Genomic DNA, 26,255 nt, shown 5'->3' with positions numbered 1-26,255 from the left:
TGGATTCAATTCACATGCTACTCAGCAGTAAATAAAATAATACAACATTTTAAAAAAACAAAAAACATTTGTTCCACCTTTACAGGGATTGATAAACACATTGATATATCAATGATTATAATGAAAATATATAATATATATCATTCTGAAATGGGCAAAGCGAGTACTTTTACTGTTGGTAATTTAAGTATATGCCAAACTTTTGTGCTTTTACGAAGGTAACATATTGAATGCAGAACTTTTACTTCTAACAGTGTATTCCTTCACTCTGGTAGTTGTTCTACTTAAGTACAAGATCTGAGGACTTGACCCACTTCTGCTTATTGGTTATTTAAACTAGTTTGAACTGGGCTACTGTATAGACTATATTTATGTCCAGGTTGAATAATGTTGCTTTGAGAATTGGAATTGGTACATGACTATTACAGGTGAACAATACAGCTGAGAAAACACTGACAACGATACAGTTGCTTTTAATTTGTGTACAACAATTACATTAATTATACAAAGATAATATCTATAAAATATCACATGTAGAAAAATAATTACATAATTTTCACATTACTGCGATTGATATATTTGACTTAAGGTCATTCTCGTGCAGAACCTTACATTTCCATGTGATCACCATTGTCATATAATCTGAAATAAAAATGTAAAATATGCAGACTCTCTTATTGTCCAGAGATCAAGTGACGCAAATCCTGATGGATGATAAAGCACCATTTGATCAATCTGATTAATAATTACACACAGTATCCCCAAATATTTAATCACCTAATGACAACCCTGATTTTTCTTTTTTTAACAATGGCTTTCTTATATTTTCATGTATCAGAATACCTTTATTCATCCCACAGAGGGGACATTTACACATTTGATCATAAAACAATCATGATCTCCGCTGTCTGTTTTAGTAATAAGGGCTATGAAATGATATCGGGCCTCACTGAGGGTTGCACTCTGCTATATCCAGCCGATGGCCATAAGCTGGCCTCGGGTAGCCCTGACTGAGTCGTGGGGAGATGTGAGGCTAGTGTTGGCCGCCCACAGTGCTGGCAGATGGGTTGTATGGAGCGATGACACAGAAGACACAGCCTGCCTCCTGGAAAGCTTGCCTCATTTCCACCTAGTGGGAAAAACACAGACTGCATTAAACAGCATTGATTCACAAATAAAGTACACACTCAGAATTTGCAAACTATAACAGGTTAATTACTGTTAAATCTTAAGACCTCAAGTCCAAGATCCTGTCAAATTACACTATATGGAATTATAAAAAGGCCTGAGCTTTGACATACTGCGACGTTAGGAATAGTTTGGATCTACTAACAAAACAAAATTTGATTTATGACTCTGATGTATCTGAAATAACCCTTTAAATAACACAAACTACTAACCATCCTGCAACCGTCATGTTCCGCAAGCAAAAAATACAGTTTTTGTCAAAGATGGCTTCGAAAAGAGCATCAAAAAAGGGCTTTTTGACGGCAAGTACCTGTACCTTCAGCAACACGGGTTACCTGACATCTTTATTCTGTCTAATTTGTATTTCTTTATACATTTTATTAAACCTAAAGATGTTCTTACAGCCCTTTACATAATTTGGTAATGAATTCCACAGTTTAACGCCAACTACAGAGATACACAGCTGCTTTAAGGTAGTCTGTGCAAAAATACTATTATTTTTATTTTATTTTACCTTGATTTAACCAGGATAGGTCTCATTGAGATTAAAAATCTATTTTTCAAGAGAGTCCTGGCCCAAGAATGGTAACAGCAGTTTCAGACAGTTTTACAGTTACAGACAATTAAAAAACACACAATCACAACACAGTCTTACACCAAGTTTAGCCAAAGCATTTACAGACACAGCGGCCTGCTTCAAGGTCAGTTAAAGTTGCTTTGAGTGTGTTTAATGAGACCAGCTCTCTGAGTTTCAGCTCAGTTTGAACTTGAAGCAGGTTCCAAGCTTGAGGGGCAGCGTAACTGAACGCCCTTTTCCCAAGTTCAGTACGGACCTTTGGTACAGTTAAAAGGAAAAAGTTCTCGGAGCGAAGCCGATAAGATCCTGTGCATTTTCTGTTTATGTACATTCTTAGATAAGGGGGAAGAGCACCAAGAATAGCCTTATATATAAGGATGTGCCAATGTTTCAGTCTACGCGTGGTCAGGGAAGACCATCCAACACGAGTGTATAGATTGCAGTGGTGTGTCAAGGTTTTGAGGTTTGTGATGAATCTCAGTGCACCGTGGTAGACGGTGTCCAGCGAGTGAAGGCACTGAGAAGATGCATTCATATAAACCACATCTACATAATCCAGCACAGACAGAAATGTTGCAGACACTAGTCTCTTTTTGGCCTCATAGGAAAAATAAGACTTGTTTCTAAAGAAAAAACCTAATTTTATTCTTAATTTTTTCAAGAGTTCCACAATGTGTGGTTTAAAAGAAAGCGAATTATCAATTATAATTCCAAGATACTTATACTGCAACACAGATTCAATCTCCGTCCCCTGCAAGGTGGTGATAGGAGGAAGGTTCAAGACCTTGGATTTTGCTTTCGAGAACATCATTAGCTTTGTCTTGGCAGCATTTAAAACAAGTTTCAAATCACACATGTTGGATTGTACAATGTTAAAAGCATTCTGGAGCTGACAAAGAGCCTGCTTCGGGGTGGACGCAGAACAATAAATAACTGTATCATCAGCATAACAATGCAAATTTGCATTCAAAACATTGTTATTAAGACTGTTAATGTCAATAATAAATAACAATGGTCCTAAAACAGATCCCTGTGGCACACCCTTGGATACCTGAAGAGATGTTGAAGTTAAGCCTTCTGCCCGCACACACTGATCTGCATGATAGATAGTTCTCGAACCTGAAAGACCAATACTAACAAGTCTTTGTAACAGTAAGGCATGATCCACTGTATCAAAAGCCTTTGACAAGTCAATAAAAATTGCTGCGCAATGCTCTCTATTGTCTAAGAAGTAAATAAGATAATTTACTACTTTTAAGGCAGCTGTTGTAGTGCTGTTTTTTCCTAAAATCAGATTGAAACTCAGATAAAATATTATTTGTTGATAAAAACTCCTTCAGTTGGAAATTTACCAGAGATTCCAGTACTTTATTTAAAACACATAATTTGGAGATGGGTCTGTAGTTGTTTAGGAGAGTGGGGTCACCCCCTTTTAACAGTGAGAGAACAAAAGCAGATTTCCAAATAAGGGGAATTTCGTTTGACTCCAAGGACAGATTAAAAAGATAAGCCAAGGGCAAAGCTATAAAATCAGCTGCTAACTTTAAAAAGTAAGGCTCCAGGTTGTCAGGACCTGCTGATTTTCTTGGTTCCAAACTTTTCAGGGCTTTATGCACCTCTGAGACTGTTACTGGAATAAAATTAAACGGTTCACCCTCCCAGATACCACCGTTAGAGCTATCAGTGGCTCCTTGAGCTATGTTCTGCGAGGTAAACAGCGAACCAGAAGCAATACAAATGTTCATTAAACCAACCAAGCATTTCTGCCTTATCAACGATTTGAACAGAGTCCTCCTTCACAATGCAATGTGGAAGCTCTATAACATTTTTGTTTCCAGCTAGTGATTTAATAGTTTTCCAGAGTTTAAGGGGATTATTAAGGTTGTCTGAAGTTTCAGTTAGGAGATGATCTGCTTTTCTGATTTTAACGGTAAATGCATTTCACAGCTGCCTGAAGAGCAGCCAATGTGACCCAAGACCTGTACTCCTGGCTTTTGACCATGCCATAATGCGCTCGTGTAGTAAATCAGAAAGATCTGATGTGAACCATGCATTGTCTCTGCCTTTTACTCTGTAGTTTCTTATGGGGGCATGCCTATCAACTATTTTAATAAAACCATCATAAAATAATGTCCAGGCAGTTTCAACATCTGCAATGAGATTGATTTTGTCCCAATCAAATAGAAACAGGTCGTGGAAAAAACCCTGCTCTACAAAATGTTTCATATCACGCTTTATGATGATACAGGGTTTTGTATTCCATACCGTGGCAATGACACAGTGGTGACTGATGTCATTTGCAAATACAGAAGCAGGGGTGTATTTATGAGAGGCATTTGTAAGGATTAGATCAGTTAAGGAGGATTTTTCAGGAGATTTCAGATTGGGTCTAGTGGGACTGCAAACAATCTGAAAGAGATTTAAGGAATTGCAGTATATTTTAACATCATCAGATGCTGGTAGAAGCCAGTTCCAGTTAAGGTCACCCACAATGACAATTTCAGTATAGTTAAGACTGGACAAAAGCTGCATTAAAGATGGTAAAGCGTCGCTGACAGCTGAAGGTGGTCTGTAGCAACCAACAACAGTAATATATGGAGCGCTTTTGATACTTCCAAGTTAAGAGGCAAAAGTTCAAATGGTTTTGTCAGTGATTTAGAGAGAATCATTTTACATGAAACTTTGATTCAACTTAGACTAAGGTGACCAGATTTTCAAAATGAAAACCGGGGACATTTTGAGTTTTGCGGTCAATATATCATTAACATATCCAGTTGTCTTCACTGTTAAAGAAAAAAGGGGGACAATTCTGGTTTAATGTAATTCGAACATTTGAACTGTTTGACCAAACAGAAGGAAGATAGCTCATATATGAGACTTCAAAGGTCTTTTATTTTGAAACTCTACATCAGATTGTCCAGATTCTCTCTGAGTGATTAGATGGGGTGACCTGCTATCACCCTGAAGTGAAATAAGTCTTTGATACTGGATAGTTTTTGTTTCATTCTTATCTAAAAACAGAGGGATGATAGCTAATATATGAGACTTCAAAGGTCTTTTATTTTGAAACTCTACATCAGATTGTCCTGATTCTCTCTGAGTGACTAGATGGGGTGTCCTGCTATCACCCTGGAGTGAAATAAGTCTTTGATAATTTAACAGTTTTTTTATTTATTCTTGTATAAAAACAGAAGGACGATAGCCCATATATGAGATTTCAAAAGTATTTTATTTTGAAACTAAGTATTTGATTGACTTCGAATGACTCTTTGATTATGGACGGTTTCCATTAAATAATAATCAAAATATAGATGGACAATAGATCTAATTTGAGATTTTAAACAGCATACATTTTAAATTGTGCTTCAGAAAGTAATGTTGAGCAAACTATGGATAAATCAAGTGTTGTGAGATGGTGTCAACATCAATTGAAATTAGTCACCCAGTGGAAATGTCAGATATGTCTTCATAACTGTATCCTTACATTTTACATTCACTCAGTTATAATGTGGTAGTTATACGTAGTTTGTTTTAAATGATTATTGATCACATTATATAGTACATATTTCTTAATTTAAGCTCCAGTATATATGAATATGTTTGGTGTGTTTTTTAGGTATATTTGTTATTGACCGAGTAAACGCTTTTATTTTGAAGGCAGTTTTTACATGCTTCTACCGTAATGCATAGGATATTCGCGCACCGCAATACAACGTGCTTTTGATTGTGTTTTCCGAAGTGGGTGCTGGCTTGACCACAGTCTGTTTACCCAGTGTTTCCTGACATGAAACGTTTTATTTCACCTTGCTATGTGTTTTTAACGTATATTAACAAACGGGGACATTTCCGGGGACAGGCCAATACAAACGGGGATTGTCCCCGGAAAACGGGGACGTCTGGTCACTCTAACATAGACTGCAACACCTCCACCCTTTTTAGGTCGATCAGTCCTATACACATTATAGCCGTCAATGCAAATATCCTTGCTTGAAATTGATTTGGTTAGCCAAGTTTCAGATATCCCTACTATATCAGCATCGGTTGAATGTGCCCAAATACGAATCATATCCATTTTAGCAATCAAACTGCGCACATTCAAATGGATGAGATCAAGACCAGAACTTGATTTAAAATCTGCAGGGGTGTTAAAATTAACACAATAATCTGGTCCAGGGTTAGGTTGCACATTTCCGGGAAAAAAATCAACAATAAGAGAACAATTAGACACCTATAGACAGGCCTAGGTGGACGTTTTGACGGCTCTCACTTAGTGTTTAAAAAAAAAATCACAAAATCATGAACATGACTTGAAGAAATACTAAAGTTTAGCCATGAGGCTAATCAGACGGGCCAAGTCCACAGATCCGCACTTGACAGATGCGGGAGAGAGGATCAGAGGGAGGGGGCTCAACATCGTGCCCAGCGGACTGCAAGAGGAGCACGTTCCCCGTCCTGCTAAAACCGGGGTTGGGAGAAATGGACGGGATATTTCGGTCCCGTGGGGACTTCCCCCAGTGCTGCTCCAAATTAAAAGGAATAGGACAGCCAAAAGCAGTGACATAATTAAAATCCCGCGAAACGTGGAGAACCCGACCAAAACAGACTCTTGAGCTCCACGCCACAGGACAAGTCATGCGGCTTTCACACCAGCGCTTTTCCCTTTCTAGCTCCGAGCGGGAGCTTTTCTGGTTCAGCTCCGGTTTCCCTTTTCTGCTCCCGCTCTGTTTACACCGCCCAGAGCTGCCGCTGCTGCGTCATGACGTCACCGTTTACGTGCCTGCTTCATAAAATCCAAACCGCGCGGATATCCCTCACATCGACAACAACAACAATGGCCGATTGTATTGAAGCGCTGTTCGCTTTGGTTATCCTCTTACGAAACGAAATGGAAGGCATCGGACGACTTTACAAGGGACGACTTTACTTGGAACTTTACAAACATCACATGCGAAATGCAAGACTTCTTTGTGGTCTTCAGCATCTACTTAAACGACGAATCTGCCCCTGCCCCCGCGTCGACGTAAGAGAGACGTAAGCGACGCCGCCTCTTAGCTCCGAAGCTCTTGCCTCTAGACCAGGGGTGCCCAACCTTTTTTGAACCGAGAGCTACTGTTAAAGTTGCCAGTCTGCCGAGATCTACCAGTCCAAATAGAGGCGTAGCCATTGCTGACAGCCTACTGCCAGGTAAATACACACTTCTACTTGTATAAAACTGACCTTTGTACGATTAATACTTCATAAAATACTGCAGATCATTTATCTTACCTCTTTCTAATCTACACACATACAAGTATTTAACTGAAGTTACACAACAGTGTTGTTGATACAGAGTTGGAGTTTATTCACACGTCACATACTACAGTGGGTAATGTTTTCAAGAAACATTGAACAGTGCTGCCACATATGACACAGGGAAAAAAGAAAAGACTCTGAACCCTTTCTTTACCATTATATAAAAATAGTGTTGCTACAAAAGTATAAATTAGGCTTACTAATAAGACAACTCAGATCTGAAGCTACACAATAAAAAAGACAAAATTAATAGAATCAAACCCTTTTTTTGTTGCATTTTAGTAGATTATAAAAATAAATGCCTTTAAAAAAATAGGATGCAAGCAACACTAGTTTCTTAACCTGAATTGATAATAGACTATAATCAATTTAAGTTTGCATTCTTATACCATTTTGTACAATAATTATAATGAATAAGTTCAAACAAACTCAAACTTACAGCTGATTAATAACGGTATCTAACTTCAAAAACCTGTTGAAATGCTACTGTTATTTTTATTACGCATCGGCAGCCTCCAGGAATGCTTCTTTCACAACTTCGCCGTCTTTGAAAGACTTCATGTGTTACGCAAGAACGTGACTGACACGTTAAGATGCTATGGTAGCAGCCTTGGGTTGCATTCCAATAGTCCATTTAGCTTAGGAACCTTCCTAACGGAAACAACCGATTATGACCGAGAAATGATATCATGAAAGTTACGGTGCTTATTAAGCTTTTTAAAACATATGTGGTAAGTTGCCAAAGTGCTTTGTTCTGAACGTTCATCAGTATTATAATCAAAAAGAGAAATATGAACGTTAGTTTTTACGGAAATGATCAAATAAAGTCAACATCTCAGTCTTTACTGAGCTGTGTGGGGGTTGTTCAACTTTTAAAAGATGTTTGAATGGTGATATACACAGTGATAGATGTTAAGGACTAACGTTTATAATAAATACATCTGTATTGATTTTAAGATCTTTTCATACAATCATACGTATTGGGATCATTTGTATTAATGTGGACCGGAGGGAGAGGGTGACGAGCATAAGTTTCACTTTCCTTTTTTATTTCAATTCCAACTTTGGTCCTGAAGAATATGTTTCTCTGTTGTCCACGTTCATAAAGCATAAAGCATCAGAGCACGGTGCAGAGTCTCTAGATGAGTTTACAGTAGCCCCTCGTTCTTATTAAACATCCATGTTGTAGTCCGCTGTATAGAAAACTGTAGTTTCCATAGTTTCCCCACAGCAGCAGCAGACGCACATTCATGACGTCAGCTGGCGCATCATAAACACATCGGATAGTGAAAGTGCATTCGGATTCTCTAAAGTACCGCGGTCTCTTCTCCTAAATCCTTTTGAATTCTCCTATCCACTATCCCTTAACCCTGTGACGTTTCACTCAGAGGTCAAGGAATAGGAGATAGGGTTAGAACTTAGGAGCTGATTTTTGGATTATCGGAACGCAACCTTGCTCTTGTTGTTGGGCCTGGTGAAAATGGACTGACTGTGCATTTAGCTGTCCTTTCAGGTCCCTCACCTTTTGGGAGCGTAGGGCAGAATTAGGAGGGAATTCCGTCTCGTAGCGTTTGTGCACTGTTTTGAAATGCCGCTCCTAAATTACCCTTCTTCGATAAAGCCACGCTCACATTGCAGATGAGACAGATGGACTTTGAATTGGAATAGATACAAAAATAATCATCCTCCCACTCGGAGTGAAAATTATATATGCTTTGCTTCTGCCATAACTGCGGTCTTGTGTGTGTGCGGACTGTCACTCCTGGTGTGGTGTTGACGGACAACGTTAGCGAACTAGTGCACTGCCCACTGCCCACCAGCCACGCCCCGACACATGGGGTCACGCCGGCCAATCACAAAGCTTTGATGCGTTCAAGTGCATTATTCTGGCACTGGAAGATTATGTTATAGGACATTAACGATAAAACTGAATATTGTTGTTCTATTTTTAGACACATCTCGCGATCGACTGGGAATCTCCCCGCGATCGACCGGTCGATCGCGATCGACTGGTTGGGCACCCCTGCTCTAGACCGACAATGTTTTGGAGCTGGAAGTGAACCGGATTCCGGAGCTAAGAGGCAGCGCCTCTGCGGTGTGAACAGGAAAAAACGGTACTTTTCAGGCTCCAGCTCCGAGCCGGAGCTGAAAACGCGTTGGTGTGAAAGGGGCATCAGTGCAGAACAAAATCAGGGTCAATCCCATGTAAATCCATTCCGGGAATTTTCAACCACCCGATCAGCTGGGGACGATGCGTGTAGTGAAGTCACATGTAAACAGGAAGCCCGACCCGATACATCGCTGGTTTAAAAGTTAAAAAACTGGATCAGTAGGGATCGTAACACAGTCAGAAACAGATCAGTGCACAATTAAAAAAGCCAGGAACTTCGCTTTAGGATGAGAAAAATAATTGGACCCATCAAGATCAACGATGTGTAGTCCGGTTGCCGAGTTGAACAGGCTCCAAAAGTCCAAGTAGCCGGTATTTCCGCCGGTAAGTCACACTACTACATTTACGATTAGGATTTGAGATGTAGCAGTTGAAAAATTGAAAGTGTCCGCCAGACAATTTAGATGTAATCACTCAATCATACAAGTAATACAGACATACGGACACAGAACGAGGCGTGCTGCCAAGTTACATTTCCATCCAAGTTGCTCATCCTCTGAAGTTAAAACAAATTTGTTTTGTATATTTTCTGGCAGTATGGTATTTGTTGCTTTATGCATAACTAAAGAAGTCTGTAATTCAATTCAATCTTTACATGTTAACAGCCTCGACTCAATAAACAGTTAATTTGTGTGTTCTCAGGGATGTGCATTATGCAAAATGCTCACTGCTTTTTTCTGTAGTGTCAATAAAGGTTTTAAATTACACATATCTTATGGAGTACAAAGGGAACCAAGACGAAGAAAATAAATATGAGGCTCCAATCTCACATAATGTAGTCTTACCAGTTTCTCTTCATCCAGACACAGACCCACCACGGCCCCCCCACTGCCGGGTAACTTCACCGCCGATCCAAACTGCAACGAGCAGTAAAACTTCATGAATGCATAAACAGAAAAATATTCCACACAGATGGAGATGGATAAAAGTGTGAATTAATAAATAATGCTTGCTCTATACAGGTGGAAGAACATTTCAGTACCGACCTGCCTCGCCAGCTGAACCATCTTCAGGTTCCCCGGACCCAGACAGTCATCAGTGTACACAGACCTGTGGGATATGTTGTTACTGTAGGTAAGAATGTACCTGTAGAACCTTCTGCCTAATGCCTAACATCAAAATATACTATTTACCTCCGCAGCTCAAAATTCTGGTCCATCAGTTGAGCCAGGCGCCTCCAGTCTCTGTCCTGTAGAGCCAACCTGAGGAGAGAACAATATTGAATCAGCTTCACATATAATGGTCCTATCTCTGAAATGTCACAACATAGCCAACACTTCCACAGTATTTCACACAACAAGTCAAGGAATCCATCGGTTCTCTGTCCGTCCGTCCCTTCGTCCGTCCATCTTCAACCGCTTATCCAGAGTCTGGTTATAGAGGAAGCAGTTCCAGCAGAGAGTCCCTTTCCCCGGCCACATCAACCAGCTCTGACTGGGGGATTCCAAGGTGCTCCTCCTAGGCCAGCGTGGAGATATAGCCCCTCCACCTGGTCCTAGGTCTACCCCTCGGTCTCCTCCAAGCTGGACGTGCTCGAAACGTCGGCCTGGTGGCATCCTTACTAAGCTCTACTCCGTGTTCCTCCCAGATGATTTAAATTCTCACTTATCCCTAAGGGAGATGTCAGCCACCCCCGGAGGGAACCAATTTCGGCTGCTAGTATCCGCAATCTCGTTCTTTAATCATAGGTGAGAGTAGGAACAAAGAGCGGTAGATTGAGAGCTCTGCCTTCTGGCTCAGAACTATGCGGTAAAGTGACTGCAATACTGCTTCCGATTCTCCTGCCCATCTCACCCACCATCGTCCCCAACAGATACTTGAACTCCTTCATTTGGAGTAAGGGCTCGTTCCCTACTTAGATTAAGGGTTCAGGAATCCCAAAGCCATTTCACGACAGTTGAAAAAGAGCCAGACATAATTGTAGTCAGGCTTTTGCCATGAGATGTTTTAACCAAACCTCCAGTGCTTTTTATTGCATACATTCTTGATCAACAATCCACTTCAAAGTGCTCAAACCAACCTTGCTTGATCGGTGAGCTCAGCAAAACTCTTCATGGCCTCGACAACCAGAGGCTCCCCTGTGGAAAGACAAAGCAGCATGAAAGTAGTCCAACTAACTATTTCCTTTTAATAAATCCAACATGAACAGAAATATGGAAATATGCACATGAGCTTGCATGTTATTTTTAAAAAAGAACTGAGGATTTTTGTTCGTTTTTAGAAAAACTGAAATGTCTGTCATTACATACGTAGGAAAAGTTAATCCTAATTACACACAATTATACAAGACAGTATCTTCTAAAGGGGTGTGAAAGAGAAACTCCCTCTGGAGGGAACTTTGGTATTTTAGCCTTTGCAAACCATTTACATGCACTGAAACCTATATAAAACACTACAGGAAAGCATGATAGGGCCTCTTTAATTAGCAGTGAAGATTTTCGGAGTCATTTTCCATAAGAAGACTCACCACTGAGCCAGCGCTGTCTGATGTTGCTGTGGATGCGTCCAGAGTCGCTGGGGTCGCTCAGGTAAGCCAGCCAAAAGTGTGGGAGCCCACTCATGTCCATAGAAACATAGTTCCCTGACAACAGGAAACACACATTAGGAAAGACATTTCTTTGTATCATTCACTTATCATCCACGGACAGATGTTGACTTCAATACCGTAGCCCTGCTCTGCCATGAGATTCTTGCTGAAATCCATGTAGACTAAGCCTTCATACACCTGTAAAGACAAAGGAGTATTGCATTTAAGTTAAGTGACATGGTTTGATGTTGTGACGGTACATTTGTGGAGAGTATATTTCTTTACTGACCTGAACAACTCTGTCCTGCAGGCCCGCAGTGATGAAGAGCTCATCAGTCTCCACGTTGAGGATGAAGTTGGCTCGGATCGGCTTTGGGAGATCCTGGAGAGTCAAATAGGAGATACATAAACAAGTTAAAGACACAATAGATACCTTGTATGTCATTTTCACTTATATGTAATAAAAAAACAAGTGTTTTTTGAGTGTTTTTTTGACCATGTAAGACTAAGCCATATTAATTAGGGGTCATGTTTGGATCTAATCTGTCACAATTGTGTGTTATTATGTTTGTGCGTAATGTGTCACTGTCCTAATCCTATTGCCAAGGGCAGAGATACAGTATTTAGAGGTGCTGTGTCATATGATTGGGTGTGTTTGACAGTTTTTTTTACCGCTGTAGCAGCAACGTGTGGTGATGTTACGTTGGCGAACATCTTTTGAGCGGCTCTTTGGTACGAACGAAGGGAACCGAGTCGTACTTGGTGAGAGCCATTCTTCAGTGGTACAGGTAGACGACGTGTGTTTCGGGTGAAAAAATGAGCCAATCGCGAAAACGCAGCAGCATTTGGATGCACTTCAACAAAAACATAGGCAATGATAAAGCGGAGTGCAACAGTTGTAAAGCTAAAATATCATTTAAAGCAGGGTCAACAAATAATCTCCACCGCCACTTAAAAAAACGGCTCTTTAGAACGGCTCTCGGAAAGGAACAGAGCCATAAGATCCGGCTCCCTTCAAAGAGCCGTAATTCCCATCACTAGCAACGTGTGTAGAAACTGCTAGCATTGTATGGACTTTACTTTTATAATGCACATGCTCAGAAAATAAATGGATTGTATTAAGCTTCAACAAAAGAGCATGCAGATTCTTGATTGAGGCCACACAGCAAACGGTATCTTATTGAAACAGAATCGTTTGTCAGCCAGGACACTCCAGGGTGTTAAATGCCTCGGTAGCTTTAGTATTTGACTAAGCTCCTATAAACTAGTTGGGAGTCTTTCATGTCACTTGTTTAAAAAATACTTTGATGAATACAAAGAAACACATTGCAGCTGATGTTTTTTTCATTATCACAAACAGCGTAAGATATGACAGCATATCAGGGCCATTTCAGGTATCAACAATATGAAGGGAAAGGGGTAATATTCAGTAAAAAAAACTAAAACTAAAATCAACTTAATCTTAACAAAGAATCTTGGCTGCCAGCTCTAACCACTGAGCTATCAAGTGACCCGTATGGTATCCGCTGCAGAGTGCGCGAGTTTGAGTCCGGCACACAGAACTTAAAGGCATTGTCGACCCCTCTGTCTCCACCCTTTCAACACTGTATCTCTCAATAAAGGCACTCTTTAGGCCAAAGATATCTTTAAAAACAAATAAATAACTTGGATAATCTCTCAAATAAAATTGGTAAATCTACTTTAAAAATAATAACTCCACACCTCACTAATGTTATTTAAACTTCTGTGATGAGTTTTTCATGTCTTACATCAGTGACTATCTCTGATATTATTTTCTCAAATGATTAACCCACTTCCTCGGCTATGTATATTTGTTGTTCTTTGTTTCATCATATGTTTTTTAAAATCCTTTTAGGACAAAATGTCCTCTCCATTAAAGGCAGCTCATTGTGGAATAGCCTCCCAACTGAGATACAGGATTGTCCCACTCTCAATAGTTTTAAAAGGTCCACTAAAAGAATGGTTGAGAAACAAACAGATGTGCAATCACCGCTAAATGCACTTTAATACAGGGGTATCTCCTCTTGCACTTTATGTAGCTCTTCTATCTTCTCTTGCACTTTATATGTTGTTGCTGCTATATTGTACTGCCATGTGGTAAATGCTTGTGTGTGCTGCTCTTGCTCTTTTGCATATCATGACATGTATTTGTTTTTGCTATGTGTATCATTTTCATGTTCTTAAATGTTTTATGTGAGGGACTGCGGATGGAAATGAGCTCCAAGCTGAAATCCGGCATATTTACACTATTTGCATTTTTTTGTTTTAAGTGTTCATTAATGTGCATTGCCCCTGCTAAATAAACCAACAAAAAAAACTGCTGTAGTGGTAAGGTGTAACAGAAAAGTCCAGATAGCTTTGATGTTTTGGTAACTCCATCAGATGGGACAAATCCTTACATTGTCTGTGATATTGTAGAACTTCATGAGACACTTCAGAGTAGCTGAGACGATGGCACTGTGAAATAAGAGGGCCGTACATTATTTAAATAAAAAGCATAGAAAATTACCTAAAATGACCTTATCTAAATGATCAGACAGAATGTTTTACCTGCTTCCAGCGAGGCCCTGCAGTAAATCAGAGACAGATAATTTCATCATTACGGAAGGTTTTCACATTAGACCAATACACTGACTGTTATCCAGTATTTAAATGGCTGCTCACCACTTGCCGAGGAATGTTGGTGTCATACTTCAGTGTGAAGTTCTGCTTTGTCAAAGCAATACTGTGGAAAAAAACACAGCAGACATTGAAGGAGCATTATAAGCTAGTGTGACTCTCATTAACAAATAAGGTAAGGTAAGTATTTAGGATTAATTATTTTAAAACATAATGAAAAGACAAAAAAGTGTTTTATTATTATTGTATTTTCATTATAAGTATGTATTGAGTTTTGCACACAGAACACACAGATATGATACACATATCTTTGATTCAGGGTGAATACAAAAAATAAATTCACGTCCCTTATAATGATGGAACTATTCAGTTTAGGGGAGAGCCCCACAGTGTCAGATTGTTTTAATAAATACGTCATGTATTTAAAGCAGTGCTTTTAATTGTAACTAAGTATTTTTACAATATTCTATTATCACTCAACGAAATTATCTGAAAACTTTATTTATTTATTCACTATTTTAAATTGCAAAAGTAACCCATAGTGTTGGAGAAAGTTAAAGCAGTATCCGTGGTGATATATAATGTATATGATATACAAAGTTGGAGGTAAAAAGAATGCTCAAGCTAATATTTAAATTAAATATTTTATCCAATAATAATCTGACCTTACCCTTGTTTGGAGCAGAACTGGTAGAACTTCTTGCAGGTAGCCTGCAGCAGCCGCAGGCCTCCCAGGTACCTACAGGTTGGGGGGGGGGGGAACATGTGAACAGAACATGTGGAAGAAGCCTGAACATGACTTGTGTATTTTTGCTCATTTCACGTGTGATGTACTCACCCTTCCTTCCTACTGATGCAGAACAGATCTTGCAAGCTTCCAAACTCTGTGGGGTCGTTGAGGGGATGAGGGACTAACACCTACAGAGTCACAGCAGAAATTCACAAATGTTTTCCACAATATGTCCCAAATGAAGTTCTATTTCTTTACTCCTGAATTTGTAAGTGTTACCAAAGTCTGGCTCTCCACAAGAGTGACCTCGGCCCAGAAGTTAGAGATGGACATGGCGATGGTTTTCCCGTTGAAGCCATCCGAGGGGTTCCCCATCAATCCAACCCTGTGAAGCATCATACAGTTGCAATAAAAAGTATGTGAACCCTTTGGATTCTCCACACATAGCGTTGTGTGTTCCTTCCAAACAACTCAACTTTGGTTTCATCTGTCCACAGAATATGTTGCCAGTAGTGCTGTGGAACATCCAGGTGCTCTTTTGCAAACTTCAAACGTGCAGCAATGTTTTTTCTGGACAGCAGTGGCTTCCTCCGTGGTGTCCTCCCATGAACTCCATTCTTGTTCAGTGTTTTACGTGTCGTAGATTCGTCAACAGAGATGTTAGCATGTGCCAGAGATTTCTTTAAGTCTCTAGCTGACACTCTAGGATTCTTCTTCACCTCATTGAGCATTCTGCGCTGTGCTCTTGCAGTCATCTTTACAGGACGGCCACTCCTAGGGAGAGTAGCAACAGTGCTGAACTTTCTCCATTTATAGACAATTTGTCTTACCGTGGACTGATGAACATCAAGGCTTTTAGAGATACTTTTGTAACCCTTTCCAGCTTTATGCAAGTCAACAATTCTTAATCGTAGGTCTTCTGAGAGCTCTTTTGTGCGAGGCATGGTTCATCATCAATGCTTCTTAAGAATAGCAAATTCAAAACTGGTGTGTATTTTTTATAGGGCAGGGCAGCTTTAACCAACACCTCCAATCTCGTCTCATTGATTGGACTCCAGGTTGGCTGACTCCTGACTCCAATTAGCTCTTGAAGAAGTCTTTAGCCTAGGGGTTCACATACTTTTTCCACCCTGCACTGTGAATGTTTACATGGTGTGTTCAATAAAAACATGAAAACATATAATTGTTTGTGTGGTATTAGTTTAAGCTGACTGTGTTTGTCTATTGTTGTGACTTAGGCCCCGGCCACACGAGGACGATAACGGTCGTTTCCGTTACCGTTTTGTGTCATATAGATCATTCGGCCACACTAGGACGACAGAATACGGCACTAAACGACTACGGTAACGATAACGGGTCCCAAGGTGGATAGAACGGCATACGCAACGCTCTGGGGGGTCAAACGGCTCCGTGTGTACGCCCTATACGATCATTTTCTGATAATGATGAGGCAATAGCCCCGCCTCTCCCCACCTCTGCTGCTCACCCCCGCGTCAAAGTAAACTGCACACTGAATTCAGATTATTTATTTTTCTCTCGATATGGACCAAAACGCGAGTGAAGTCTAATCTGACAGGACGGAGACATGCAGCTCTGCTCACCTGCAGCTCCTCCCGCTGTGATGCAGCGGTGAACGGCGCAAAACACACACTTCAAGTCAGATCATCACCCTTAGCTATTTTAATTACCTCTCAAACTACCTAAACTAGTTATAAATATGTTTATGTTTACTGTCGGCCGGGTCACTCATTACTGGATCAGCTGCTGCATGAGACAGACACTGACGCTGTCCAAAGAGAGGGAGGAAAAAGAGAGGCTCCGTGTATTTTTATTATTATATTATATAGAGTCGTTATTCATTTGTTTTAAAGCTCAATAAATAACAAAGAAGACCTTTGACCGGCACTTTTATAATTTTGTCGGAAGATTTAAACTTTAATACACGTTGACTGGCGAAAAACTCTGCCCGGTTCCCTCGGCCCCCACCGCGGAGAATAAACAGAAGGGCAACCATGACAACCATGCTTCTTCGCTGCTTTTGTGGAGGAAGTTACAGCGCCACGTACAGGCTCGGCATATGTACTGTAGCTTCTCCAGCGGTTGGAGCTAAACGGAGCTGTCTCGTGTGGACAAACACTATCCGGTGAATATTGCGTGTGGACGGAAACTTTTTTGCGATTGCGTTTGTGTTAATCCTATGCGTTTAGCCGTTTTCGTCCTCGTGTGACGTCCTTAGATGAAGATCAGAACACATTTTATGACCAACTTATGCAGAAATCCAGGTAATTCCAAAGGGTTCACACATACTTTTTCTTGCAACTGTATGTTTTGAAATCTGTTCATATAGTGTATTTCAGGCTGTAGGGCTCTTGTTGTGAGTAGGAGGAAGAGGGAAAGTTTGAGTGCGTTGTTTTGAGGTTTTTCTTACCGGGCAAAGGATCTGTATGTGATTGGTTTAGCAGGGTTGTTTTGTTGCTTGGTGGAGTAGTGGGTGAGCCACTTGGTGTAGTCTGACAGGCCCTGAGATTTCAAGAGGATGAAAGAAAAGATGTTAGAACTACTAAAGGGCTTTGAATGTAATCAGAGGGATACTATATTAAATCAGAAGTAAAATGCATGGCCACTCTTCTAGATTGAGAGCTACATGAATAAAGTGACCAAAACAACCTTTAATCACCTAAGAAACATTGACAATGTTGGCTTTAAATATCCTGTTAAAGAGGCAAAAAACTATGTTTAGACTCAAAATAAATCTCTCTTTATCATCACTAAGGATCAAAAGGTCAGCCACTTAGTCACTTTAAGAATATAAAGAGACCCGTATGTGTTTTGGGGGTTTTCCCTTTCCTGTAGTGTGTCAAATAGGTTTCAGTGTATGTAAATGGCTGCTAAGGCTAAAATCCCACACTTCCCCCCCCACTGCCTGAAACGCCTCCATTGGACTTCATTGGACTCCTTTGTTTACTTCCGTAACATTATAAAAACACTTGCATTGTTGACCAATCACAACAGAGCTGGCCAGCTGACCAATCAGAGCAGACTCGGCTCTGGTTTCAGACAGAGGGTGAAAAGAGGTGCTGCAGCACAGGCAGTATGAGAAAAATAAAGACCTTTTTGAACATTAAAGCATGTGAACATGTCACAGTGGAGGCACACAATACAAATATGTTAATTAACTCATGCTTTGTTCAAAATAGATTAGGTCATGACAATGTTCCTTTTCCTGATCTTATGAAACGGTCAATGGCAAAATGTCAATAAACTGGTTCTGGAGTTTTTACCAGAAAAAGGAAAATAGGGTTTCTTTGCTAAGCTACATTCAATTCCAGTTTTATTTTAATTGTATTATTGTTATGTTAAGATGTATGTACTGTATATAAACATCTTAGTATTAAGATTGGTGTACTTTGTAGAACTTTGTACTTAGAACTTGACTTTATATAATCTGTAATGAGCTCTTAGATCTTCTACTGTTAATAATAATTATTACTATTACTGTTGATTTTTTAATTATAGGAATAACAAAAAATACTTTGCATTTTTTTTTAAACTATGCTCCAACATTTTGAAAGACCCTACCGAGATCTATTACAGAAGTAAACCCTTTTCTAAAATGCCAGCTAAAAACCTTCAATTTAATTTGGCCTATAATTAGTTTGCACAGGGAAGAGGTCTGAGTGGATGCCCGTTTAAAACTCTGGTCTCTCAAAAGGGAGAGTCCTGTTGGCTGGCTGATGATGATGAACTGAGGTAGAATACAAACCACTTGTCCAATGAGCTGGAAGCCAGTAGGAAGCTTCATCCCAAACACATCCAGTTGCTTCTCATTGACGAGCCACTCCTGAAGAGACAGGAGCCACACATTATTATTACTTTATTCATTCATGACAATGCACTTGTTTTTTTTGGAGTAAAGTAGGACTGATTACAATCTTAATGAGTCAAATTTTGACAAAGAAAAGTTTAATCAAAATGAAAATCAAGGTCATACAGTAATTGTCCATAAACCTACTTTTTAAATCATGTGCAGATAGAATAATCACACAAGGGCAACATTAGAGTCAATTGACCCCATTATACATTTCTCGTAGGGCTCCACAAATATTGAGAATTTAATCTAAATCACATATGGACTAGTGCAATATTCAAATTGTTTAAGCACAATATTGGTCAAAGGCTTAATATGTGTTCAAATATTATTTGAATATACAGTAAGTATTGTGGAGCTGCAGCGATATCCAAGCCTACAGATCTACACTCCTGACAAAATGTATCCGTCTGCTACAAATTATCTTTAAACAAAATAAATCACACTGTAATCATTTAATGTATTTTCAATGAAAATTAGAACAATAATTCCAAAATGAATGTTTACTTAACATTACTAGGCAATTAGTTAGTAGAGTCCAGTTTAATCTTGTGAGGGGGCAACATTTACAGTTTATAACTTTTACAGTTTATAACTTGATTAGCACTTACGAACCCAGAATCGTCCGAAGGATGCCTGAGGCTGCAGGCGCAGGAAGTCGGACAGGTGGGACAGTGTGTCTCTCTGGAGACAGTAAAACACAACGCTGGCCAGCCGGGACGCTGTGAGCCCGTCCTGAGGTTTCTCCAAGAAGCGTGTTACCCTGATTCAGAACACTACAATAGATTAAAATCTAATCTGCAAAATAATGAAAATGCCACACACAAAGTACTTTTGTAAAAAGGTCAAACATGAGACATTTCTGCAATATTGGTTTTCATTTGTTTGTTTTGGCTTGGATAATTCTTCTGTGGATAACTTGGCTTCCAGTAAAACCTATTGACCGATGAACACTAAACAAATCCTCATCGCTAGAAGTAGAAGAAGCATTCGTGGTAAAGGCAGCACCTCCAATGATCCAAGGCTATTTCACCACGCCACTAAACTCTTTTGTTATTGTTTTGATAGAGACCCCTAGTGGCAGAAAATAGCATACTGTGCATGTGTTGCTGCTGTTACAGCATGTGGTGCTTTTTAGAGAAGTGTGCTAGAATGAGTCCTAAAACTCTAAAATGAATTAGCATTTTACAACATCCGAATTCGTTGTCACGAGGTCAACGTTTTTTTTTTAAATGTGATTTTGGTCAGAAGCCTGGAATAAGGTATTTGGTTAAAACAAGCTGAAGAGATTTTGAAGTTTGGTTCTTTGAAATTAAATAAGTCAGTAATTACACCACTGAATTTCCGAAGCTTCTATGTGTCATAAAACGGTGGTTGCTAAATAACTAATTAAACTACTAAATGTCCTCAAACCACAAAGGATATTTTCTGCAATTTTCCGAAATCTAACGGGGAAATATCTCTGATATTTGACGAGGGAGGCCTTGCGATGCTTCAAAAATACATCACTTCTCCATTTTATTAAACTATAGGTAAATAACGTCTCCTCACCTGTGGGTGTCGGGGCAAACCTCCACTATGCCTCTGGAGCTGCTTTTCTCACTTTCCTCCAACTCGTAGTATATGATTAACTCTCCAGGCTGCAACACAGACAAAGGGCTGCTCATGACTTTAAAAACCTATTTTACCTTGATAAAAACTCTTAACACACACTCGGTTGTATGCTTTTATGTCCACCTAATAGATCAAATCGTATTTTGGCGAATCACCTCTGACCTGAAGAAGCGGATCACTTGAGCAATGTCAAAGTTCTGGTCTGCACACAGCATGTCTCCTGCAATCTGATCACACACAAAGAAAACCGTCACTGAAAGACACCCATTCATTCAATTCTAATAGCATATACCCTGTCAACACAATGAAATCAAACTAGGCAGCAGGGCTGGGTAACAACAGATGAATGTGTAATCAGAATAACGTGATCAGATAACAAAAAACAAAAAAATCTACTAGCTGCATTTTAAAAGGTTGCAATAAGAGTACCAGCTACCTATTTCATTTGTATTTTGTTTTTTATCTATTGTGTTATTAATAACGTGTGCATATTTAGCAATTTTTTTCCTCGCTTTATCTGCACTATCCTCTGGTGTAATCATGTTAATTTCCCCATTGCAGGACAAATAAAGTTTGAGGCAGGGGGGGGGGGGGGGGACCAAAAATACCCACGCCCACCCAAAGGATGGGGAGTGGCGACATTAACCCGATAAAACCTGGAGAATGTGCCAGAAGATGCCCACGACGCCGCGGGGCAGATGGTCTCCAGGGGCACCTCTCTCAGGGCAGCCCAAGATGTTGAGATGCTCCTTGTAGAGTGGCATCTCAGCCCTGATGGCAGGGGGCGGCCACTGGCCCCATAGGCATGTGAGATGGTATCGACAACCCAGTGGGGCAGCCGCTGTTTAGAGGGCACAACCTCTTTTAGTGCCGGGAGCGGGAGCGAGAGCACTGCCTTCACCAGCTGAGTTAAATAATGAAGCTTAGCAGAACATGCAAGATGTTAGCCAAGCGGCTGCTGCTAACAATCAAAGCAATACTCTACCGGGAGTGGGAGCGAGAGCACTGCCTTCACCAGCTGAGTTAAATAATGAAGCTTAAAAGTATATGCAAGGTGTTAGCCAAGCGGCTGCTGCTAACAATCAAGCAAGTCCAAGTCAAATAACACAAATGTTAAGCCCAGATCATTAGCTTCTAAAGAAAAGAACGGCATAGAACCGTAGTTACAGTAGTAACCGTGGCCAGTGCTTACATGGCATAGAACTGTAGTTACAGTAGTAACCGTGGCCAGTGCCTACGCGGCATAGAACCGTATATACAGTAGTAACCGTGGCCAGTGCCTACGCGGCAAGTGCTTACACGGCATAGAACCGTAGTTACAGTAGTAACCATGGCCAGTGCCTACGCGGCATAGAACCGTAGATACAGTAGTAACCGTGGCCAGTGCCTACGCAGTAAGTGCTTACACGGCATAGAACCGTAGATACAGTAGTAACCGTGGCCAGTGCCTATGCGGCAAGTGCTTACACCGCATAGAACCGTAGTTACAGTAGTAACCATGGCCAGTGCCTACGCGGCATAGAACCGTAGTTACAGTAGTAACCATGGCCAGTGCTTAAAAGTGTCAGCCAAACGGCTGCATACTAGCAATAATATAATATTGGGAGGGATGAAACCCTCTTTACTGGCCACACATGCAGAGCACACAGCACACACAGTGAAGATTGCTCTCTGCATCTAACCCGTACTAGTGCTAGGAGTCTAGTACTAGGAGCAGTAAATACGATATAGGCTAGTTAGGCTGAGTCACGCTACTGCTAACTAAATAAAACGAGAAACGCAGCTAAAGCTGGAAACTCAAAATGCCAATGATAGCTCGGGCACAACGCCACAAGCAGAAAGTACAAAAGAGCACAATAAGGGCAACTTTATGGGAGAGGAAACGGGAACACTGTCGTCACCCGTCGCGAAGCTGCACGCGGCCAGCTGCATGCAGAGAAATCACTCAGATCAAATGTTCAAACTGAATGCTGTAGGCTACAACAATGTAGCCACGGTACTCTTGCACAGCGAGAAGATGAAAGGAACAGATCCTCTGACGACATCGGCAGATATAGCCGGTGTCACGTGGGGTCACAGGTGACTTTGTTGTTATTGGTACTCGAGCTGCGCATGTGCGCAATGGACATATCCAGTGCTAAAGCACCGCCTCTGGCAGTTAGTAGGGACGAAATAGAACTCCCTCTGGATGGAACTTGGGATTTCTGCCTTTGCAGACCATTTACATGCACTAAAACCTATAAACACGCTACAGGAAAAGCACAAAGAGCCTGATAGGGCCCTTTAATCTTTTTGAAATCCAATAGATTTTGTTACTTATACAAAAAAATGTAATGCGATTTGTGCGCAATAGCTGACTACATTTGTATCAGTTATCTGATCCAACAGTGCTGAGCAGCTTTTTAAATAGAGATGCTCCAACACCAATAGCAGATTAATTCACCATACCACCATGATGTCGTCCTGCAGCTTTCGGCTGCGTATAACCAGCTCCAGATCAGCCACGGCTCCGAGGCGGTCCTCCAACGTCGTGCTGCCGTCATTCACAATGTTTTCAACCGGGAAGTCGTTAGCTGTGGCCCAGCGCTCATAGTACTTATACCTGGTTGGTGAAACACAATGAGAATGGAGCCACCAGAATATAAAACATTCACTTTGTAAATATCACTTTTTCAGAATTGTGGGAATTGTAAATTCAAAAAGGCAAAAATATTTGTATCTCAAGTAGGGGTGTAACGGTTCACAGAATTCACGGTTCGGTACGTACCTCGGTTTGGGGGTCATGGTTCGGTACAACAAGAAAAAGCAAAAAAAAGTCCAAAATGCATGATTTCAGGTTTGTTGTTATTTATTTTTGAACAGTAGTGCAAGTTTCAGTATAAAAATAAGGAACTCTAACATTTTGAATAATTAACTGTATTACACAGTTAAAAAGCAAACCACAAACAGTACCACACACACTCAGATGGCCATATATTATCTATAATGGCTGATGTCAAACAAAAAGGTTTCATCAAGCTGTAAAACTAAAAAGAATGTCTTGAAAATATTACAAAAGAAATAATAAGAAAGTGTTTCCAGCGCGCATTGCCGTTGAAATATATATGCCAATAGCTTCCGTTATTTATTTTGGTCTCTCGGCTTTCATGTCTATTGGCTTCTTAAAAACAGCGGGGATAAGCTGTTGAACTGCTGTTGTCTTTTGCCGGGCTCCGGTGATTGGCAAATCTGGCTGATGCCTTCTGATATGATTTAGCATGTTTGGCGTGTGTTACTATTAGCATACCACACCGCTGTCGAACAACGCCAACACACCGTCCTCGTCCGATCCAAGCCCCCAGGAAGTGCGCCGGAAACTGAGGAAAATATTCGTTGTGGCCAAACGGCGGTACTTCACTTCCGTATCAGTCGCTGGGCCCGGAAATACTTTTTCCCATTGACTAACATTGGGAAAGAGACGTCTGTAAATCGTTGGATAATTTCTTTTAAACTAAATAAACTACCCAGTATGAACATTTGTATAGCCCTTATTAAAAACATTCGGTCCTCAAGTTGTAAAATGTGCTAATAACGTTATTCTGAGAGTTATTTTCCTCAGCATTATGAACGCGGATCTAGCCCACGGGACCGCGCCGCCCGGCACGTTCATGTGATGTGTTCAGTACTACATGAGTTTTACCTTTACCCATGGATGCACAATAAGAACGAATTATATGATTATATGAATACTTTCGTGACGTTTCGCTCTCTCAAAAGTTGGGCCATTTTGTCTTCATGCGTCAATGAGCAACTCTCATAGGAATGAACGAGGCCCCGCCTCCCACGCTGTATCCAGTTCTTATTATACATCCATGGACTGCATGTGCCGAACCGTGACGTCCGAACCGTGACGGACGAATACGGATACCGTTACACCCCTAATCTCAAGTGAATGCATTAGGCTTCCGTATTCCAAAATAGCACCAAATGGGTATATTTGAACTCACTTGTCCGCATTAGTCACCAAATACACTTCTGTGAAAAGCTGTCGCCTGGAGAGAGATCATAAGAAGTTAACCAGTCAATGTTTTCAAAATAAATGAAAAACAGGAATTAGGAAGTATCATGTTGGGGCGACTTGCGCCTGTCACGCACATGTTGACGGTTTCCCACCAAAAGTCGAGGATCTTCCTTCCTCCCACGCCAGGAAGTAAAGCCTTTGGTACTCCAGTCAGGTGGCTGTATAAGCCTGTTTCATCATTCTGGGGGAGGAGAGATGGAAAAACAGGTGAACTCAAATACGGGTTATTCAACTACCTATACTATGATGACAGTATATAGAAGTAATATACACATGTTCATCTAGAACAGAACTGAAGGAGTAGTATGTGGGAGAGAAACTCCCTCAAGAGGGAACTTTGGGATTTTAATGTTTGCAAACCATTTACATGCACAGAAACACATACTAAATCACACTATAGGAAAACTAAAATCACAATAGAGCTTTTTAAAGAAAATAAAAAAATAAAAGTATTGCTACACTGGCTGTGTACATGTATAATGTTTTATCATTTATTAGTTAATTCATGTGTAGCCTACTGAGAATGATTATCTGCAAACTAACTTATTTAAAACATAATCATTTTTGTAGCGTAACAATTCAATTAAGTAGTGCAGTACTTAAATTTACGCAATAACAGTCCGCTGCAGCATGTGTTATTAAGGTAAACTTTGGATTCCCTAGCTCATTGTATGCGTTTTACATAATGTACAATTTTATATTTAAAACAAAAAAGGATAAATGTTCACGTGGGGTTGTATGATACGTATAGGTGACATTAAATAATGTCAACTCAAACACAGGTGTCCGTGTCCCTAAACACTACACGTCCCCCTCTGATAATAATAATGTTATTTTGGGGAACATCATGAGCCAACCTTAAGAAGTTAGCTCCATAATTGTGTCTTTCTTCCTCGGTGAATGTAATTGTTAAAAAAAGAATTCGGCAGTATAACGTAACTTAACATATCTGTGATTCTGTGCATGAGGTGGTGGTCTAACAGGTAAACAGACCAGCCGACTTGTGGTAAAAAAGTAGGATTCTTTAAGGTAGTTCTTTGTACCATTATTGCTACATACCGAATCCGAACTTTGCACTCCTTCAGCTTATCTCCTTTCTGCTGCAACATTCAAGCTACTCACCTTAATTTGAGCCTCTAAGACGGTGCCGTGGCCCGCTACCAGCAGTATACAGATCATTGGTGAAACTTCACTGTGTCGTTATGTTGCTTTTAAGTCAATAAGAATAGAGTCCAGTGGTTGAAAATATCTTCGGTATCTCCAACAGCTTAATTTCCCAGCGTCAGTGAAGTAACGTACTTCCGCAAAGATCCTTCAAAATAAAACACCCATGACTTTTTTAGTAGTTCTTCTTGGTAGAGCAATACATACAAAAACAGCGTACAGTGGTGGAAGAAGTACTCTGATGTTTTACTTAAGTTAAATTAGCAATAATACATTGTAAAAATATTCTGTTACAGGAAAAGTCCTGCATTCAAAATATTAGTTCAGTAAATAGTACAAAAGTATTGTGATACAATTATACTGAAAGTACCAAAAGTACTTCAAACTTTTGATACACAAATTATTGATGTATTGATTTGACTTTT

At 40.2% G+C, this 26,255-nt stretch overlaps 1 protein-coding gene and 1 long non-coding RNA gene across 5 annotated transcripts; one reads left to right on the top strand and one right to left on the bottom strand.

Annotated features, from left to right (window-relative positions):
- Nucleotides 1–457: 457 nt before the first annotated feature.
- Nucleotides 458–26,251, bottom strand: gkup (glucuronokinase with putative uridyl pyrophosphorylase). 2 transcript variants are annotated; one of them, XM_034239947.1, is made up of 23 exons: nucleotides 25,789–26,251; nucleotides 24,741–24,847; nucleotides 24,593–24,637; nucleotides 23,055–23,208; nucleotides 20,762–20,833; nucleotides 20,544–20,632; nucleotides 19,608–19,755; nucleotides 18,888–18,965; nucleotides 17,553–17,644; nucleotides 15,404–15,509; nucleotides 15,233–15,312; nucleotides 15,065–15,133; nucleotides 14,440–14,500; nucleotides 14,326–14,342; nucleotides 14,175–14,232; nucleotides 12,044–12,136; nucleotides 11,892–11,952; nucleotides 11,695–11,808; nucleotides 11,248–11,305; nucleotides 10,361–10,429; nucleotides 10,214–10,277; nucleotides 10,013–10,084; nucleotides 458–1,129 (listed from the first exon to the last, which is right to left on the bottom strand). In XM_034239947.1, exons 1-23 carry the CDS (start codon nucleotides 25,843–25,845, stop codon nucleotides 1,034–1,036), a joined length of 1,860 nt encoding a protein of 619 aa, XP_034095838.1. In that variant the 5' UTR covers nucleotides 25,846–26,251; the 3' UTR covers nucleotides 458–1,033. The 2 variants fall into 2 exon arrangements, with proteins under 2 accessions (XP_034095838.1, XP_034095839.1); XM_034239948.1 differs by having other exon boundaries at nucleotides 24,759–24,847.
- LOC117562135 lies at nucleotides 6,903–12,294 on the top strand. 3 transcript variants are annotated; one of them, XR_004571495.1, is made up of 3 exons: nucleotides 6,903–6,949; nucleotides 10,190–10,301; nucleotides 12,065–12,294. It is a non-coding gene; the product is annotated as an uncharacterized LOC117562135 (long non-coding RNA). The 3 variants fall into 3 exon arrangements; XR_004571494.1 differs by lacking the exon at nucleotides 6,903–6,949 and adding an exon at nucleotides 9,093–9,171; XR_004571493.1 differs by lacking the exon at nucleotides 6,903–6,949 and adding an exon at nucleotides 9,108–10,096.
- Nucleotides 26,252–26,255: the final 4 nt, after the last annotated feature.

This window comes from Gymnodraco acuticeps, unplaced genomic scaffold (assembly GCF_902827175.1).
Source record: "Gymnodraco acuticeps unplaced genomic scaffold, fGymAcu1.1, whole genome shotgun sequence".
In the NCBI taxonomy this organism is placed as follows: Eukaryota; Metazoa; Chordata; class Actinopteri; order Perciformes; family Bathydraconidae; genus Gymnodraco; species Gymnodraco acuticeps.
The sequence above is the reverse complement of the archived record's forward strand: the minus strand, read 5'-3'. Positions and strand labels throughout refer to the sequence as shown.